Raw genomic sequence first — 16,736 nt, 5'->3', positions numbered from 1 at the left:
TTCTCTTCCAGTCCATGTTCACATTTTTGCTGGTTGTGCCAAGATCCTCTCTCATTATCTGTATCAAGTCTCCATGCCTGGGGTCAGAACCCACTACTATTGAACTTAGTGGTCAGGGGTGCTGAGAGTTCTGCCTCTCAAAATCCACAAACAAGATTCACTGGGGGAAAAATATCATCTCAGAGTCATTAATTCTCCCCTTCATAACACCAAGGCCTCAGCCAACTCAGCCTTGAACACCTCCAGCATCACAACAAACCTTCCCTGCTCCCAGAAAGCTGGGAACAGCCTTTGCAGGGACTGGATGAAGAGGATGGAGTCCAAGAGCTGCCCTGCTGCTCATGAACAATGCCATGGGGGAAGATTTCCAGCACAGCTCCAGGTAAGGCAAATGGTTGCAGCATTGTCTGGATGTGCTCCTCTGTGCTCTGTGTTAGGTTTGTCCTGCTCTGGCAGGGGGCTTGGACTGGATGATCTCCTTGGATCCCTTCCAACCCCCAGCATCCTGTGAGCTGTGATCCAAAACACATCCCATAATACACTCAATATATTAGAGATAGGAAATGGTCAAGTGTATGGGGTTGGCCCCAGCCCAAGGCAAAGCAGGCTGTGCATGGGGATCCCTGTGCTCACAGCATCACAGAGTGGTTGGAGACCTCTGGAGATCAACCAGTCCCATGCCCCTGCCCAGGTCACCTAGAGGAGGCCACACAGGAACACATCCAGGTGGGTCTGGATTCACTCCAGAGGTGGAGACTTCACCACCTCTCTGGGCAGCCTGCTCCAGGGCTCTGTCACTTTTCTACTGAAGGAGTTCCTCCTCCTGCTCAGATGGAACTGCTGCTGCTCAGGTGAGCAGAGAAGTGCTTTGGTTGGAAGAGACTCTAAGAGCAGCAGTGGATGATTAGAGTGGAGGATTAAGCTGAGATTGCTGCCTCATGGTCAGGAGTCAGGGAGCTGAACAGGTTCTGCCCAGGCATGAAAGGCAGAGTTCTGATCACTTCCAAGCTGAGCTGTGCTGCTTTAGCACCTGGAGCTTAGCTAAACTCAGACCTAACCCAGCTCTGGAAGAGCTGACAGCACAAATGCTCTGCAAACTTACTGCTCCTTCTCTAGGGGACATGGAAAAGCTGCTGGGGAATAATTCCAGGACAAAAGCAGAGCTTTTTCTTCTCATTCTTATTTATTTATCCTGCATTCACTCCCTAAGTACTTCCAGACTTCTACTATACAGCCCAGGAGCCCTCCTGTGTGCCCAAGCATGGAGAGCAGCAGCTCCCAGCCCACTCTTCTTTGGTTAAAATAAAAGGCTTGGAAAAAGCCAAATCAGCAAAAGCACAAACCCCAAACCCCCAAAATTCAGCTCAGCTGCACACCAGGAGAACATCTTCCAACAGCTCTGCTGCTGCTCAGGGCCCTGCAGGGGCTGACAGCAGAATTATGGCTTTGTTTTCTCAAGTGAAAACTTCTGCAAGAGCTTCATTCAGGCTAAACATCCAGCATGGAGCAGAGGACTTCAGCATGAGGCACATAGGAGCAGTGCAGGCAGCCTGGCAGGACACAGCCACCAAGGTGTTGGCTCTACACCATGGAGCAGAGAGGACTCCAGCAAGAGTCAGAGAGGAGCTGCCTGTGAGAACAGAGCCACCAAGGAGCTGGTTCCACACCATGGAGCAGAGAGGACTCCAGCAAGAGTCAGAGAGGAGCTGCCTGTGAGAACAGAGCCACCAAGGAGCTGGTTCCACACCAAGGAGCAGAGGACTTCAGCAGGAATCAGAGAGGAGCTGCCTATGAGAACAGAGCCACCAAGGAGCTGATTCCACACCGTGGAGCAGAGGACTTCAGCAAGAGTCAGAGAGGAGCTGCCTGTGAGAACAGAGCCACCAAGGAGCTGGTTCCACACCAAGGAGCTGGTTCCACACCAAGGAGCTGGTTCCACACCAAGGAGCAGAGGACTTCAGCAAGAGTCAGAGGAGATGTCTGTGAGAACACAGCCACCAAGGTGTTGGCTCTACACCCTGGAGCAGAGAGGACTCCAGCAGGAATCAGAGGAGCTGCCTGTGAGAACAGAGCCACCAAGGAGCTGATTCCACACCATGGAGCAGAGGACTTCAGCAGGAATCAGAGGAGATGTCTGTGAGAGCAGAGCCACCAAGGAGCTGATTCCACACCACAGAGCAGTGCTGACCTCCCCAGGGGATTAACATCACACTCAGCTCCCAGGGGAGTTGCACATCCCAGACCCCACAGCTGCTGTTTCATCCCTCCAGGAGGAGCAAGGCAGGCATCTAGAGCTGGCTTCAAGATCAAGCAGCTTGAGCAGGCCAGGAGTGGAGATGAGAGCCCTGAGCAGAGCTGCAGTGCCCACACCTCAGCAGCCCTTTGGACCTCCAGGAGGAGGAAATTCCACTTCCAATAAATACAAATATTGCATTTCTTCTCTTGGCCTGTGGAGGAGGCAGGTTGGAGAGTGGCTCAGTGCCACAAGAGTGGCCCAGGTTAAGCAGTTAATGCTTCCAGCTCTTTGGGTTTCAGCAGCTTCTTGGCAGCAATGATGGTGTTCTTCATCAGCATGGCCACTGTCATGGGTCCCACCCCCCCAGGCACGGGGGTGATGTAGCTGGCTTTCTTCCTCACCCCTGCAGAGGCAAAGGCAGAGCTGAGCATGGGGGTGACATCAAGTTAGGTGGCAGTGTTGAGAGGCTCTGCAAAGGGACTTGGAGAGGCTTAGATCAATGTGCCAATGTGAATGGGATGAGTTTCAACAAGGCCAAATGCCAGGTCCTGCACGTGGGTCACAACAGCCCCAAGTGATGCTACAGGCTTGGGGCAGAGTGGCTGGAAACTGCCTGGCAAAAAGGGATCTGGGGGTTGGAAGGCCAAGTGGGCACAAGGCCATGTGTAAGGTCCTGCACCTGGGTGGGTGCAGTCTTAAGCACAGCTCCAGGCTGGGTGGGGAATGGCTGAGAGCAGCTCTGAGGAACAGGCCCTGGGGGTCTGGGGTGGTGAAAAGCTCAAGAGGAGTCTGCAGTGTGAGTGCAGCCCAGACACAACCCTGTGCTGGGCTGCAGCCAGAGCAGTGTGGGCACAGGGCAAGGGAGGGGATTCTGCCCCTTGGCTCTGCTCTCCTCAGACCTCACCTGCAGTCCTGGGGGCAGCTCTGCAGCCCCCAGCACAAGCAGGACATGGAAGTGTTGGAGCCAGCCCAGAGGAGATGCTGAGAGGGCTGCAGCAGCTCTGCTCTGAGCACAGGCTGAGAGAGTTGGGGCTGTGCAGCCTGCAGAGGAGAAGGCTTCCAGGAGAGCTTGGAGTGGCCTGGCAGGGTCTGAAGGGGGCTGCAGGAGGGCTGGGGAGGGACTGTTGAGAAGGTGTGGGAATGGCAGGAGGAGGAGGAATGGGTTTGGAGTGGCAGAGGAGAGACTGAAACTGGATGTTAGGAAAGGGTTGTTTGCAGTGAGGGTGGTGAGAGACTGGCACAGGTTGAGGGTGGTGAGACCCTGGCACAGGTTGCCCAGGGAGGTTGTGGAGCACAGAAGCACCCAATGTGATCTTTGATCACACTGGGTGCTTCTGTGCTCCACAACCTCCCTGGAGTTGTTCAGCCCCAGGTTGGATGAGTCCTTGAGCAACCTGTTCTAGTGGGAGCTGTCCCTGCCTATGGCAGAGGAGTTGGAACTGGCTGAGCTTTGAGCTCCCTTCCAACCTAAACCAATCTCTGATCCCATGAACCACCTCAAAAGGCTCACAGGACATCAAGAGTTGGAAGAGACCCAAGGAGATCATTGAGTCCAACCCCCCTGCTAGAGCAGGGCCACACAATCTAGCTTAGGTCACAGGTGGATGAGGCAGCAGTGTGCCCAGGCAGCTGAACATGAGCCAGCAGCATGCCCAGGCAGCCAAGGCCAGGGGCATCCTGGCTTGTGTGAAAGATGCTGTGGCCAGCAGGAGCAGGGAAGGGATTGTCCCCTTGGGCTCAGCTCTGGTGAGGCCACAGCTCGAGTGCTGTGTTCAGCTTTGGGCACTGCAATGCCAGAGAGCTGTGGAGCTGCTGGAGCAGGTCCAGAGGAGAGCAACAAAAATGGGGAAGGGCCTGGAGAATAAATCTGATGAGGAGCAACTGAGGGAGCTGGGGATGGGTAGTGTGAGGAAGAGGAGGCTGAGGGCAGACCTCATTGCTGTCTGCAGCTACCTGAAGGGACCTTGTGGAGAGGCTGCTGCTGGGCTCTGCTCACAGGTGATTGGAGACAGAGCAAGGGGGAATAGCCTCAGGCTGAGGAGGTTTAAATTGGACATCAGGAAAAGGTTTTTCATGGAGAGAGTGGTCAGGGGCCAGAATGAGCTGTCCAGGGAGGTGCTGGAGTCACCCAGCCTGGCTGTGTTTCAGGGTGGTTTGGATGTGGTGCCTGGGGAGATGGTTCAAGGGGATTCTTGCAGAGCAGGGTTCTAGGTTGGGCTTGGTGCTCCTGAGGAGCTTTGCCAACCTGCCTGTGTCTGTCACTCTGTGTGAGCCAAGAGCAGGATGAAGCTGGAACCATCCCCAGCACTGCTCAGGCTCATTCAAGAACATCAGGTGAAGATCAGGACCTCCTCATGGGGACTTTCCTCTCCTTGTTATCCAGCCTGCCCCTGGGGCAGAGCAGCTGCTCAGGCAGCGTCCAAGACGTGGATCTTTGGCACAGAAATGGAGTCAAAGAGCAGATGTGAGCTTCCCCATGCCCCTGAGGGCATCCACAGGCAAGTCAGAACATCCAACCTCTCTCTCTTCCCTCCAGGAGGACTGCCCAGAGAGGTTTGGGAGTCTCCTTCTGTGGAGACTTTCAAGATCCACCTGGATTCCCTGTGTGACTTGCCCTGGGTAACCCTGCTCTGGCAGGGGGGTTGGATTCCAGAGGTCCCTTCCAGCCCTTACCACCCTGATTCTGTGCACCTGCTCAGTCACCCAAGCCAGGCCTTCTGCTCCCCTTCTCAGCACCCAGAATCTTTAATGCTCAAGAAGCCACCTGCAGAACCTTTCCATACCTTCAAAATCCACATCCCCAACCAGCCTGGGTTTGGCAGTGATGGGATCCTGCACTCTGGTGATGCCCACATCAATAACTGCAGCTCCTTCTTTGATCATGTCAGCAGTGATCAGGTTGGGGATGCCTGTGGGAAAGGAACATGGTCATGGGGAGAGGATTGTTTGGGGCCACCTGGGGCTTCCTGCCTCCTAAAATGGTTGTGGGCTGCAGGGGCTCAAGGTCTTTTCCATCCAAACCCACTCCATGATTCAGGACAACCAGGACCTGAAGTGGTTTACTGCTAAGCTCAGAGGGTGAAGAACTGGAATGCAGCCCCAGAAAGTGTTCAGCAGAGCAGCTGGGACTGAAGCATCCTCACCACCTCCAAACCTCCTCCCTGGCATTTGCCCTGTGTCTGATCACAGCTCCAGCAACACCTCAGCACCTGCCCCAAGGCAGCAGCAAGCTGGAGCAGCATTCAGCACCACCACAGCCCAGCCTGGCAGAGCCCCCAGGCTTCACCCCAGGGCTCTAAGAGCCCCAGTGACAGGGTGGGGAGCAGCAGCTCGAGGCCAAACCCCACCTTTGAGGCTGGGCTGTGTCTGTCTGGTTGTGCCAGATACCACACCTCAGCTGCCTGAACTCATCCCCACCCTCTGCTGAGTGAACTCCTTCAGCTGAGTCAGCTTCTGCCCTGCTGAGCACCTCAGGTGCCTGGCAGACCCTGCCTGCCAGCAGCACTCCTGCCCTTGGTCCACCCCCTGAGGCCTTCAGCACCACCTCTAACCCTTCCAGCACTTTCTCTCCTCATGCCCCATTTCCAAGCCCAGTTTTCTCTTTCCCCTCCCCACTGGCTCCTGCTGCCAAGACACATCTCAGGCCACCCTCTGCTGAGGAGCCAGCTCCATGCCAAGGGTAGAGCCTGGCAAACCACACTCCTGCTGCTCTGAGGCTGACACTTCAGCTGCCCCTTGGCTTTGACTGGCTCCAGGGGAGCAGATGGCTCTCTTGGGGGGGGGGGGTTCCCTGCCCTCCCCACACAAGCACACATCTGCAGCTACAACAGGACCTCTCTGCAGCTGTTCTGCAGCTGGGATCAGATGCTTGCTGCCACACCAAGCCCTCCTGCCAGCTGCTGGTTCTTTGCAGTCAGGGTGGGGAGACACTGGCAAAGGTTGAGGGTGGTGAGATCCTGGCACAGGTTGCCCAGGGAGGTTGTGGAGCACAGAATCACCCAATGTGATCTTTGATCACATTGGGTGATTCTGTGCTCCACAACCTCCCTGGAGTTGGTCAGGGATTGAAAGTGGATGGTAGGAAGAAGTTCTTTGCAGTCAGGGTAGGGAGACACTGGCAAAGGTTTGCCCAGGGAGGTTGTGGATGCCAAGAGGAGGAAAAATGGCTTTGAGGTGGGAGAGGAGGAAGAGAATTCCTGAGAATGAGGCTTGGGGAGACTCTGCCATAGGTTGCCCAGGGAGGTTGTGGAGCACAGCAGCTCTGCTGCTAAGATCAAGCTCCTGGGCTTAACCCCAGAACAAGGAGGCCACTTCAAGCAGCTCCTCTGACCTTCTGCCAACCCCACCAGAGCATCTGACCCCCACAGGGAGATGCCAAGGGGCTGAGTACCACCAGGACTGTCCCCTGCACATCAGGAGCTTGGTGGCAGCCTCCCTGCCTCCCCTCTGCCGCCAGAGCCAGCCCTTACCTGCCGCTGCCACCACGATGTCAGCGCGGATCGTGTGCTGCTTCAGCTGCTCCTTGGGCGTGTAGCGGTGCGAGATGGTCACGGTGGCGTCCCCTGCAGGAGGGCTCTCCTGGAGCTCTGATCCACATCGACCACACACATACCCCCTTCTCCCCCTCTCCTTCTTTCCTTCCCCCTCCCCCACCTCCACCTTCCCCTCTCCTTCCTTTTTCCCCACCTCACCTTCCCCTTCCCTTCCCTTCTTCCTCCCTCCCCCTTTACCTCCTCTTCTTTCCCCCTCCTCCACCTCCACCTTCCCGACCTTCCTTTTCCCTTCACCTCCCCTTTCCCCTCTTTCTTCCTCCTCCTCCTCTCACCTCCTCCTTCTCCTCTCACCTCCTCCTCCTCTCTCCCTTTCTTCCTCCTCCCCCTTTCCTCTCCTTCTTTCCCCTCTCCCACCTCCACCTTCTCCCCTCTTTCCTTTTCCCCACCTCCCCTTCCCCCTCCCTTTCCTTCTTCCTTCCTCCCCCTCCTCCCCCTTTCCTACTCCTTCCTCCCTCCCCCACCTCCACCTCCCCCTCTCCTCCCTTTTCACCCCACCTCACCTTCCCCTTCCCTTTCCTTCTTCCTCCCTCCCCCTTTCCTTCTTCTTTCCCCCTCTCCCTTTCCCTCTCCTTCTTTCCCCCTCTCCCTTTCCCTCTCCTTCTTTCCCCCTCTCCCTTTCCCTCTCCTTCTTTCCCCCTCTCCCTTTCCCTCTCCTTCTTTCCCCCTCTCCCTTTCCCTCTCCTTCTTTCCCCCTCTCCCTTTCCCTCTCCTTCTTTCCCCCTCTCCCTTTCCCTCTCCTTCTTTCCCCCTCTCCCTTTCCCTCTCCTTCTTTCCCCCTCTCCCACCTCCACCTTCCCCTCTCCTTCCTTTTCCCCCCATCTCCCCTTTCCCCTCTTTCTTCCTCCTCCTCTCACCTCCTCCTTCTCTCTCCCTTTCTTCCTCCTCCTCCTCCCCCTTCCCTCTCCTTTCCCCTCTCCCACCTCCACCTTCCCCTTTCCTTCCTGGTCTTCCAGAAGGACACTGCCAGGCTGAAGTGGGCTCCTGGCACTCAGGCTGAGCTCCTACCTCCAGGGCGCTCATGCCTGCCGTCGGTGTGCAGCAGCATGGCAATGGGCATGCCCACGTTCTTCGACCTGCCAGCCACCACCACGTTCTTGCCCAGCGTTGGGATGCCTGCAGGAGGGCACAAAGTGATGAGGAGGAGCAGAGGCAGCAGCAGGGCAGTGCTTGGCCACAGCCAGGAACGCCAGGGAGCTGCAGAGCCCCACAAGGTCTCCCCTTGGCCTCCTCTGCTCCAGTCTCGACTTCCCTCAGCTCCTTCTCACAGCTTCTCCACAGCCTTCTCCTGCTTCTCCAGACCCTTGCTCAGCTTTGGTGTCCTTCTCTGGCCTTGCTTAAGCTCCTCCTGGCACTCAGGGGCCCAACCCTGACCCCAGGCTGCCAGCTGTGGCCTTCCCAATGCCCAGCTCAGTGGTAACAAGTCCTGGTGGATACCAACTTATCCATGGGACAGCAACGTGCCCTTATGGAACCAAGCAGGTTGGAAGAGAGCTCCAAGCTCAGCCAGCCCAACCTAGCCCCCAGCCCTGCCCAACCAACCAGACCATGGCACTCAGTGCCCCAGCCAGGCTTGGCTGCAACACCTCCAGCCATGGGCACTGCACCACCTCCCTGGGCAGCCCATTCCAGTGCCAATCACTCTCTCTGCCAGGAGCTTCCTCCTCACAGACAGCCTCAACCTGCCCTGACACAGCTTCAGCCTCTGGCCCCTTCTTCTGGCCCTGCCTGCCTGGCAGCAGAGCCCAACCCCACCTGGCTACAGCCTCCCTGCAGGCAGCAATCAGCTCTGCCCTGAGCCTCCTCTGCTGCAGGCTGCACCCCCCCCAGCTCCCTCAGCCTCTCCTCACAGGGCTGTGCTCCAGGCCCCTCCCCAGCCTTGCTGCCCTGCTCTGGGCACCTTCCAGCACCTCAACAGCTCTCTGCAATGGAGGAGCCCAGAACTGGACACAGCACTCCAGGGGTGGCCCGAGCAGTGCTGAGCACAGGGGCAGCAGAACCTCTCTTGCCTTGCTGCCCACACTGCTCCTGAGCCAGCCCAGGATGCCATTGGCTCTGCTGCCCACGCTGTTGGCTCTTGAGGCCAAGAAGAGTGAAGTGAAATGATCCAAGCCTGGCACGCTCACACGAAACACGACAGGGAACGGAGGCACAGCCTTGTGCCAGCAGAAGAGCAGCTCCAGCTGGCAGCTCACCAGTTCTCTTGATGATCTCCCACACCCCCCAGGGGGTGGCTGGCAGCATGGAGTCCTGGTCCAGGCAGAGGCGCCCCACGTTGAGCACATGGAAGCCATCCACGTCCTTGGCCGGGCTGACAGCGTTGCAGATCCTGCGCTCGTCGATGTGCTCTGCAGGGCAGCCAAAGGGAGCACACAGCTCAGCAGGCTGGAAAAGACCTCCAAGGTCAAGCCCAAACTGTCACCTCACACCTTCTAATTAACTCACCCATGGTATTAAGTGCAGCCTCCTCATAAACACCTCCAGCCATGGGCACTGCACCACCTCCCTGGGCAGCCCATTCCAGTGCCAATCACTCTCTCTGCCAGGAGCTTCCTCCTCACAGCCAGACTCAACCTGCCCTGCCACAGCTTCAGCCTCTGTCCCCTTCTTCTGTGCCTGGCTGCCTGGCAGCAGAGTCCAACCCCACCTGGCGACAGCCTCCCTGCAGGCAGCAATGAGCTCTGCCCTGAGCCTCCTCTGCTGCAGGCTGCACCCCCCCAGCTCCCTCAGCCTCTCTTTGTAGGGTGGGGAGCTCTGACCACAAGGACCCAGCCCAAAACCCCACTCAGACCCAGCCCTGGGGCCTGCTGAACCACAACTTTCAGGGTTTGGATGCTGCCTAAGACTTCCAACAAACTCAAGGCTTGCAGGTGCCAATTGAAGTGGCCATGAACAGTTAAGATCCACAGAGCCAGCAATGTGCCCTCAGGGGCAAGCAGGCAAATGGTCTCTTGGGGTGCATGAAGAAGAATGTGGCCAGCAGGGCAAGGGAGGTTCTTCTCCCCCTCTACTTTGCCCACATCTGGAGTCCTGGGTGCAATTCTGGGCTCCCCAGTTCAAGAGAGACAAGGAGCTACTGGAGAGAGTCCAGGAGAGGCTCTGGAGATGCTGAGAGGCTTAAAGCAGCTCTGTGAGGAGCAAAGGCTGAGAGCCCTGGGGCTGGAAGGGACACCTCCTACCAGCCCAAGTTGCTCAAGGCCTCATCCACCCCAGCCTTGAACACCTCCAGGCATCCACAACCTCACTGTGGCACAGTGCCACCTCTCCTGTCACAGCAGAGCCCCTGTGGTGCTTTTTGGGACAGGGAAACCTCCCCAGAAGCTTTGAACAAGAAGGAAAGGGATGGAGCTGCAGCTACTCACCGGGCAGAGGAAGCTGCACCAGGAGGCCATCCACATCAGCATCACTGTTGAGTTTGCTGATCAGCTCCAGCAGCTCCTCTTCAGTGATGGAAGCTGGCCTGAGAATGGTTTCACTGCTGATTCCTGCAGGTGACCACCAGAAGAACCACATCAGAGCCACTTGTGCACAAGCAGGAGAGGAACTTCCTTAATCCATGAGGATTTCAGCTGCCCTGTGCCACTGCTCTACCAAATCCAGTAGGGACACATTGGCCACTGTGTGCTGGGTCACAACCAGCACCTCCCAGGCTGGAGACCTGCACAAGTCTCTGAGTTGTGGGTTGGGTTGAAGGGGATCTTCAAGATCATCCAGCTCCAACCCCCTGCCATGGACAGGGACACCTCCCACCAGCTCAGTTTGCTCAAGGCCTCATCCAGCCTGGCTTTGAACACCTCCAGGGTGGTGGCATCCACAGCTTCCCTGGGCAAGTTTCTTCCTCATCTCTACTCTCAGTTTCCCCTTTCCCAGCTCAAAGCCATTGTCCTTCCTCCTAACATCCAGCCTGAACCTGCCCTGACACAGCTTCAGCCTCTGTCCCCTTCTGTTGCTGGCTGCCTGGCAGCAGAGCCCAACCCCACCTGGCTACAGCCTCCCTGCAGGCAGCTGCAGGCAGCAATGAGCTCTGCCCTGAGCCTCCTCTGCTGCAGGCTGCACCCCCCCAGCTCCCTCAGCCTCTCCTCACAGGGCTGTGCTCCAGGCCCCTCCCCAGCCTTGCTGCCCTGCTCTGGGCACCTTCCAGCACCTCAACATCTCTCTGCAATGGAGGAGCCCAGAGCTGGACACAGCACTGCAGGGGTGGCCTGAGCAGTGCTGAGCACAGGGGCAGAAGCAGCTCCCTTGTCCTGCTGCCCACACTGCTCCTCAGCCAGCCCAGGATGCCATTGGCTCTGCTGCCCACCTGGGCACTGCTGCCTCCTCTGCAGCTCCTCTCTGCCAGCACCCCCAGGGCCCTCTCTGCCTGCCTGCTCTCAGCCACTCTGGCCCCAGCCTGGAGCTGCTTGGGGTTGTTGTGGCCAAAGTGCAGAACCTGCCCTTGGCCTTGTCCAATCTCATCCCCTTGGCCTCTGCCCACCCATGCAGCCTGGCCAGGTCCCTCTGCAGGGCTCTGCTCCCCTCCAACAGCTCCACAGCTGCTCCTAGCTTGATGCCATCTGCAAACTGCCTGCTGCTGGACTCCATCCCCTGCTCCAGCTCATCAACAAAGAGACTGAACAGGCACTTGTTGCAATTCTTTGGACCTACCAACATCAGCAGCTGCTCTGGTTTTGTTCAGCACATAGGAGTGGCTGGCTGGGTTCTCCCCAACCAGGACGACGCTGAGGTGAGGTCTCTTGTTTCCAGCTGCCACCCACTGCTCCACCTCGTGTCGAGCTTCCTGCCTGATCTGCCTGGCCAGCTTCCTCCCAGAGATCACAACTGCATCATCCCTGGGACAGAGAGAGTGTTTATAAGAGCTGCCAGCTTTTGGCAGGAGCACCAAATCCAAGTTCTCACCAGGCAATGTAATGACAGGACAAAGGGAGATAGGTTTAAGCTGGCAGAGAGGAGCTTGAAAGTGGATGGTAGGAAGAAGTTCTTTGCAGTCAGGGTGGGGAGACACTGGCAAAGGTTTGCCCAGGGAGGTTGTGGATGTAAAGAGGAGGAAAAATGGCTTTGAGGTGGGAGAGGAGGAAGGGAATTCTTGAGAATGAGGGTGGGGGAGACTCTGGCACAGGTTGCCCAGGGAGGTTGTGCAGCACAGAAGCACCAAATGTGATCAAAGATCACATTTGGTGCTTCTGTGCTGCACAACCTCCCTGGAAGTGTTCAAAGCCAGGTTGGATGAGGTCTTGAGTGACCTGTTCTAGAGAGAGGTGTTGGAACTGGGTGACCCTTTGAGGTGCCTTCCAACCTAAACCATTCTATGATTGGATGGAAAGCAGAGGCCAGCTGCAAGCCAGGGCAGAAATGCTTCTTTCAGTTGAGGTTTGGGCACCTGTGCCCATTGCACCTTGACTTCAAACCAATTTCAAGAGCAAAACTCAGTCCTAGCAGAAGCATTTTGGGGTTGGAGAAGGCCTTCAATGTCATCCAGTCCAATCATTCACTGACTGCACCAAGTCTGGGTGCTAAGCCATGTCCCACAGCACCACACAACTGCAGCCAGGGATGGAGGCCAAACCACCTCACTGGGCAGCCTGTGCCAGTATTGATCTGCTGGAGGGTCAGAGGCTCTGCAGAGGGACCTGGCCAGGCTGGATGGCTGTGCCAAGGCCAATGGGATGAGGTTCAACAAGGCCAAGGGCTAGGTCTTGCCCTTGGCTCACAATCACCCCAGGAAGGCTCTGGGCTTGGGACAGAGCAGCTGAAAAGAGCCCAGTGGGAAAGGCCCTGGGGGTGGTGGTTGGCAGCAGCTGGAGATGAACCAGGGGGTGCCCAGGTGGGCAAGGAGGCAGCAGCAGCCTAGCCTGGAGCAGCAATGGTGTGGGCAGCAGGAGCAGGGCATGGATTGTGCCCCTGGGCTGGGCACTGAGTGCTGGGGGCAGTTTTGGGCTCCTTACTCCAAGGAGGACATTGAGGAGCTGAAGCAGGGCCAGAGAAGGGCAAGAAAGGTGGGGAAGGGTCTGGAGAAGAGAGCTGGGGAGGAGGAGGCTGAGGGGAGACCTTCTGGGTCTGTAGTGCTGCCTGAGAGGAGGCTGCAGCCAGGTAGGGGTTGGGCTCTGCTGCCAAGGAACAAGGGAGAGGATGAGAGGAACTGGCCTCAGGCTGCTCCGGGGCAGGTTCAGGTTGGAAGGTTCTTCACTGGAAGGGTTCTTAAAGCCTGGCACAGGCTGCCCAGGGAGGTAGCTGTATCCCCATCCCTTGAGGTGTTTGAAAGGCACAGAGCTGTGGTGCTGAGGGCCATGGCTCAGCCTGGGCAGTCAGAATGGTTGGAGTGGATGATTTGAAAAGGTCTTTACCAACCCAAATCATTCTGTGACTCTGATGAAGCTGGAGAAGAGACATTCACTTGTTTGATCCATGTCAGAACAGCTTCTCACAGGCATTTCTGACCCAAATTGGCAACTGGAATATCCAGTTAGTACCAGAAGCATTCCAGGAAACTGGATACCTTGCAGCAGATGGAAAGGCTGCCTTGACCTGCAGCTAGCTGGGAGGCCACAGCTGCCTGTCTCCACTCAACAAGCAGTCCACATTCTTTATGCTTGGGTTCTCCCTCTGGTTATCACCAGAGCCTTTATTTGAGACCCTTCACTAGACCCTTGGTGAGAGAGTTTCACCTCCACAAGCTTCACTTCCAGGCTTCCTCACAGCACTGAAGTCTTGCCTGGGCAAGCTCCTTCCAACCTCACTGACCTCAGAGCCTGAGCTGGAGCAGGCAGCTCCCCACACCACATTCCCATCACTCATGGTGCCTCCTCAAGTCACAAAGACCAACCCTTTCCTGAAGCAATCACAACTCCAAAAGCTACCCCAGCTTGCCAGAGGATTCCAGGAGACAGCTGGATCCACAGGAGAAAGCTCCACAGCACCAAGTGCTGCTTCCACCCCTCCCTGCAGCACCCAATCCCACAGGAGCAAGCTGAGCTGTGCTGCTTTCACCCCCAAAACCCAGCAGATGCCTGTTCTAGTCCAACACTGCTGATTTCTGACCTTCTTCACTGGCTCAGAGGATGTCAGGGGTTGGAAGGGACCCAAAGAGCTCATCCAGTCCAAGCCCCCTGCCACAGCAGGACCACACAATCAGCTCAGGGCACACAGGAACACATCCAGACAGGCCTGGGAAGGCTCCACACAAGGAGACTCCACAACCTCTCTGGGCAGCCTGTGCCAGGCTCTGGGACCCTTCCAGCCAAGAGGTTTCCCCTGGTGTTGAGCTGCAACCTCCTGTGCTGCAGCTTCCATCCATTGCTGCTGCTCCTGTCCCAGGCAGCAGTGAGCAGAGCCTGTCCCCCCCTCCAGACCCCCAGCCCTCAGAGAGTTCCAAACATTGATTCAATCCCCTCTCAGTCTTCTCTTCTGCAGACTAAGCAGCCCCAGGGCCCTCAGCCTCTCCTCCCCAGGCACTGCTCCACTCCCCTCCTCATCCTCACAGCCCTCCCTTGGACTCTCTCCAGCAGTTCCTGTCCCTCTTCACCTGGGGAGCCCCAAACTGAAGGCAGCTCTCAAGATGAGGTCTCCCCAGGGCAGAGCAGAGACAGAGGCAGAGAACCTCCCTGGCTCTGCTGGACACACTGCTCAGTGCCCCCCAGGACCCCATTGCCCTCTTGCCCCCCAGGGCACATTGCTGTGCCAGGGATGCTCTCCCCCAGGACCCCATTGGCCTCTTGGCCCCCAGGGCACATTGCTGTGCCAGGGATGCTCTCCCCCAGCACTCTCAGCTCCCTCTGCTTGGGGCTGCTCTCCAGCAGTCACCTCCCAGCCTGTGCTGCTGCAGTTTATTCTCCCTCCCCAGGTGCAGGACTCTGCTCTTGTCCTTCTTGAGCCTCATTTGGTTCCTCTGTGCCCAGCTCTGCCCCTCCAGCTCTCCCTGTGCCCGGCTCTGCCTCTCCAGCTCTCTCTGGATGGCCTCACAGCCTGCAGCTGTCTCAGCCAAGCCTTTCAGCTTGCTGCCACCAGGTACAATCCTTGATCTCAGAGCTCTTGGGACAGCTGCCATGGCTGGGGGAGAGTCATCCCCTCCAGACCTGCCCAGGACAGCCCCAAGCTCCCAGCCCAGGTAGGGAAGGCTTTGTCCAGATACTTCAGAGACGCAGAGGATCTTTTGTGCTTCCTTAATCCCTGCCCAGAGATGTAATCCCCCCTCCATTTACTGGGAATGAAGCATTACTTCATCCCTAGCCACAACCACCCCAGTCCAACCCATTTGGCAACAACCACTCCAAACCCACAGCAGAATCCCCCCTGCCTCTCCCAAGTCTTATTTTAGCTTCGGAGCTAAACCTGTCCTACAGTACCAGGGGTAAAAAGAATTCCTCTGAAGTATCAAAAGTCGAAGGGAAGGGGAAGAAATCATTAAATCAGCGACACCTCCTGCCAGAAGCCCACCAGAACCTGCCCCTTACGTGAGCCTGCGGTCCCCGGGGATGGGGAGAAGCATCAGCTCCGCTGTGAGGTAGAGGGAGGTCAAAACAAAGAGCTGGGAGCCCTGTTCAGCCCAGCAGAGAAAGCAGAGCACCGAGGAAGCAGCAGCAGCAGCAGCAGCAGCTCCCCCCGGGGCTGTTTGGGTGCATCAGAGCCAGCTCTGCCGTGGGTGCTGCGGAAAGGGAAGGAGAAAGCCACGCCGGTGCCCGGGGTGGGATGCTCGGAGGTCGCCGGTCCCTCTCCTACCCCTGAAATCCCGGAGCTCGGAGTTTGAGGGGTGCCTCTCGAGGGGTGCGGCGTAGGGGGCCCGGTAGAACCGATGCTCGGGAAAGTGTTCGGCGCACCCCATGCAAGGCGGGAGCGGGATTTCATCAGCCTGCACCGCCCGGGGCTGCCGCTGGGGGCGGGGGGGGCGCCTCATTCATTCCCGGTACCGGTAAGCGGGACTTCTAGACCGGACCGGTGGACGATGGGGCGGAGGGGGGGGAGAGACGGGACTGGATCGTCCCTCCCTCTCCTCAGTTCCGCCGCGCCGGGACGCAGCAGAGGGAACGGGCAGACCCCTCTGTCTTCCCCCGATATACTCCCGCCCAGGATGAACCGAGGGGGCGGGGCGGGCCGTACCTGGGCGCGCTGAGATGCAGGCGACGGGCGCGGGGCTGCAGCGCGGCGCGGCCCAAGGCGCGGAGCGGGCACAGTGCGGTTGCCATGGCAGCAGCGGAGCAACACCGGGCGAGAAGCGACCCACGGCGGCAGCGCACCCCTGCGCCCGCCGCCTTATATAGCGCTGAGGGGGCGGACCCCTTCGCTCCTCGCGGGAGACGGTAGCCAATCGGAGCGGAGAGCGGCGCGGAGCGGAGAGCTGAATGGTCGGCGGGGATGGAGGGGGCGGGACGGAGCGCAAATTGCCCAGCTGCGATTGGGGTAGAGGAGGAGAGGCGTGGCGGTGGGCGTGGCGTGAGTGGGAGCGGGGCGTGGCTTCATCGCCCTAATTGGGCACGGCGGCGCTGATTGGCTGGGACCGGGGCGAGAGGGGCGGCGAGAGGGGCTGGGGGTGGCGAGGGGCAGGGGGTGAGAGTCGGCTTAGGATGGGGGACCTGGGGTTGAGTTTGGGAGTGGAGTTGGGAATAGGGATAGGAGTCACAGCCAGAGAGTGCCACCTGGGACCGGAGTCACAGCCGAGGGTCAGGTTTAGGGGTTGGGGTCAAAGTGGGATTAGGGCAGGGAGGGAGAATAGAGTTGGGACTGGAGTAACAGGTAGGAATTGGGGCTAGGGCTGGGGATTGGGTTGGGGTCAAAGTGGGATTAGGGCAGGGAGGGAGAATAGAGTTGGGACTGGAGTAACAGGTAGGAATTGGGGCTAGGGCTGGGGATTGGGTTGGGGTCAAAGTGGGATTAGGGCAGGGAGAGAGAATAGAGCTGGGATTGGAGTAACAGGCAGGAATTTGGGCTAGGGCTGGGGATTGGGTTGGGGTCAAAGTGGG

At 58.0% G+C, this 16,736-nt stretch overlaps 1 protein-coding gene across 2 annotated transcripts; it reads right to left on the bottom strand.

Annotated features, from left to right (window-relative positions):
• Positions 1–975: 975 nt before the first annotated feature.
• Positions 976–16,000, bottom strand: MTHFD2 (methylenetetrahydrofolate dehydrogenase (NADP+ dependent) 2, methenyltetrahydrofolate cyclohydrolase). 2 transcript variants are annotated; one of them, XM_064175732.1, is made up of 8 exons: positions 15,877–16,000; positions 11,431–11,615; positions 10,149–10,271; positions 8,982–9,134; positions 7,795–7,902; positions 6,706–6,798; positions 5,020–5,145; positions 976–2,639 (listed from the first exon to the last, which is right to left on the bottom strand). In XM_064175732.1, the coding sequence occupies exons 1-8, from the start codon at positions 15,960–15,962 to the stop codon at positions 2,500–2,502; spliced, it is 1,014 nt and encodes a 337-aa protein (XP_064031802.1). In that variant the 5' UTR covers positions 15,963–16,000; the 3' UTR covers positions 976–2,499. The 2 variants fall into 2 exon arrangements, with proteins under 2 accessions (XP_064031802.1, XP_064031803.1); XM_064175733.1 differs by lacking the exon at positions 15,877–16,000 and adding an exon at positions 15,234–15,808.
• Between the last annotated feature and the right edge of the window lie 736 nt (positions 16,001–16,736).

The sequence above is a fragment of the Pogoniulus pusillus genome, chromosome 42 (genome assembly GCF_015220805.1).
Source record: "Pogoniulus pusillus isolate bPogPus1 chromosome 42, bPogPus1.pri, whole genome shotgun sequence".
NCBI lineage: Eukaryota > Metazoa > Chordata > Aves > Piciformes > Lybiidae > Pogoniulus > Pogoniulus pusillus.
The sequence above is the reverse complement of the archived record's forward strand: the minus strand, read 5'-3'. Positions and strand labels throughout refer to the sequence as shown.

Bases quoted from the DNA above. Each gene is read 5' to 3' on its own strand.
- MTHFD2 (XM_064175732.1), bottom strand. From the start codon at position 15,962: ATGGCAACCGCACTGTGCCCGCTCCGCGCCTTGGGCCGCGCCGCGCTG. The intron at 6,799-7,794 runs GTAGGAGCTCAG...GCCCTCCTGCAG, and splicing joins CAGGCATGAGCGCCCTGGAG to GGGACGCCACCGTGACCATC. The intron at 2,640-5,019 runs GTATGGAAAGGT...TTGCCTCTGCAG, and splicing joins TGGGGATGTGGATTTTGAAG to GGGTGAGGAAGAAAGCCAGC.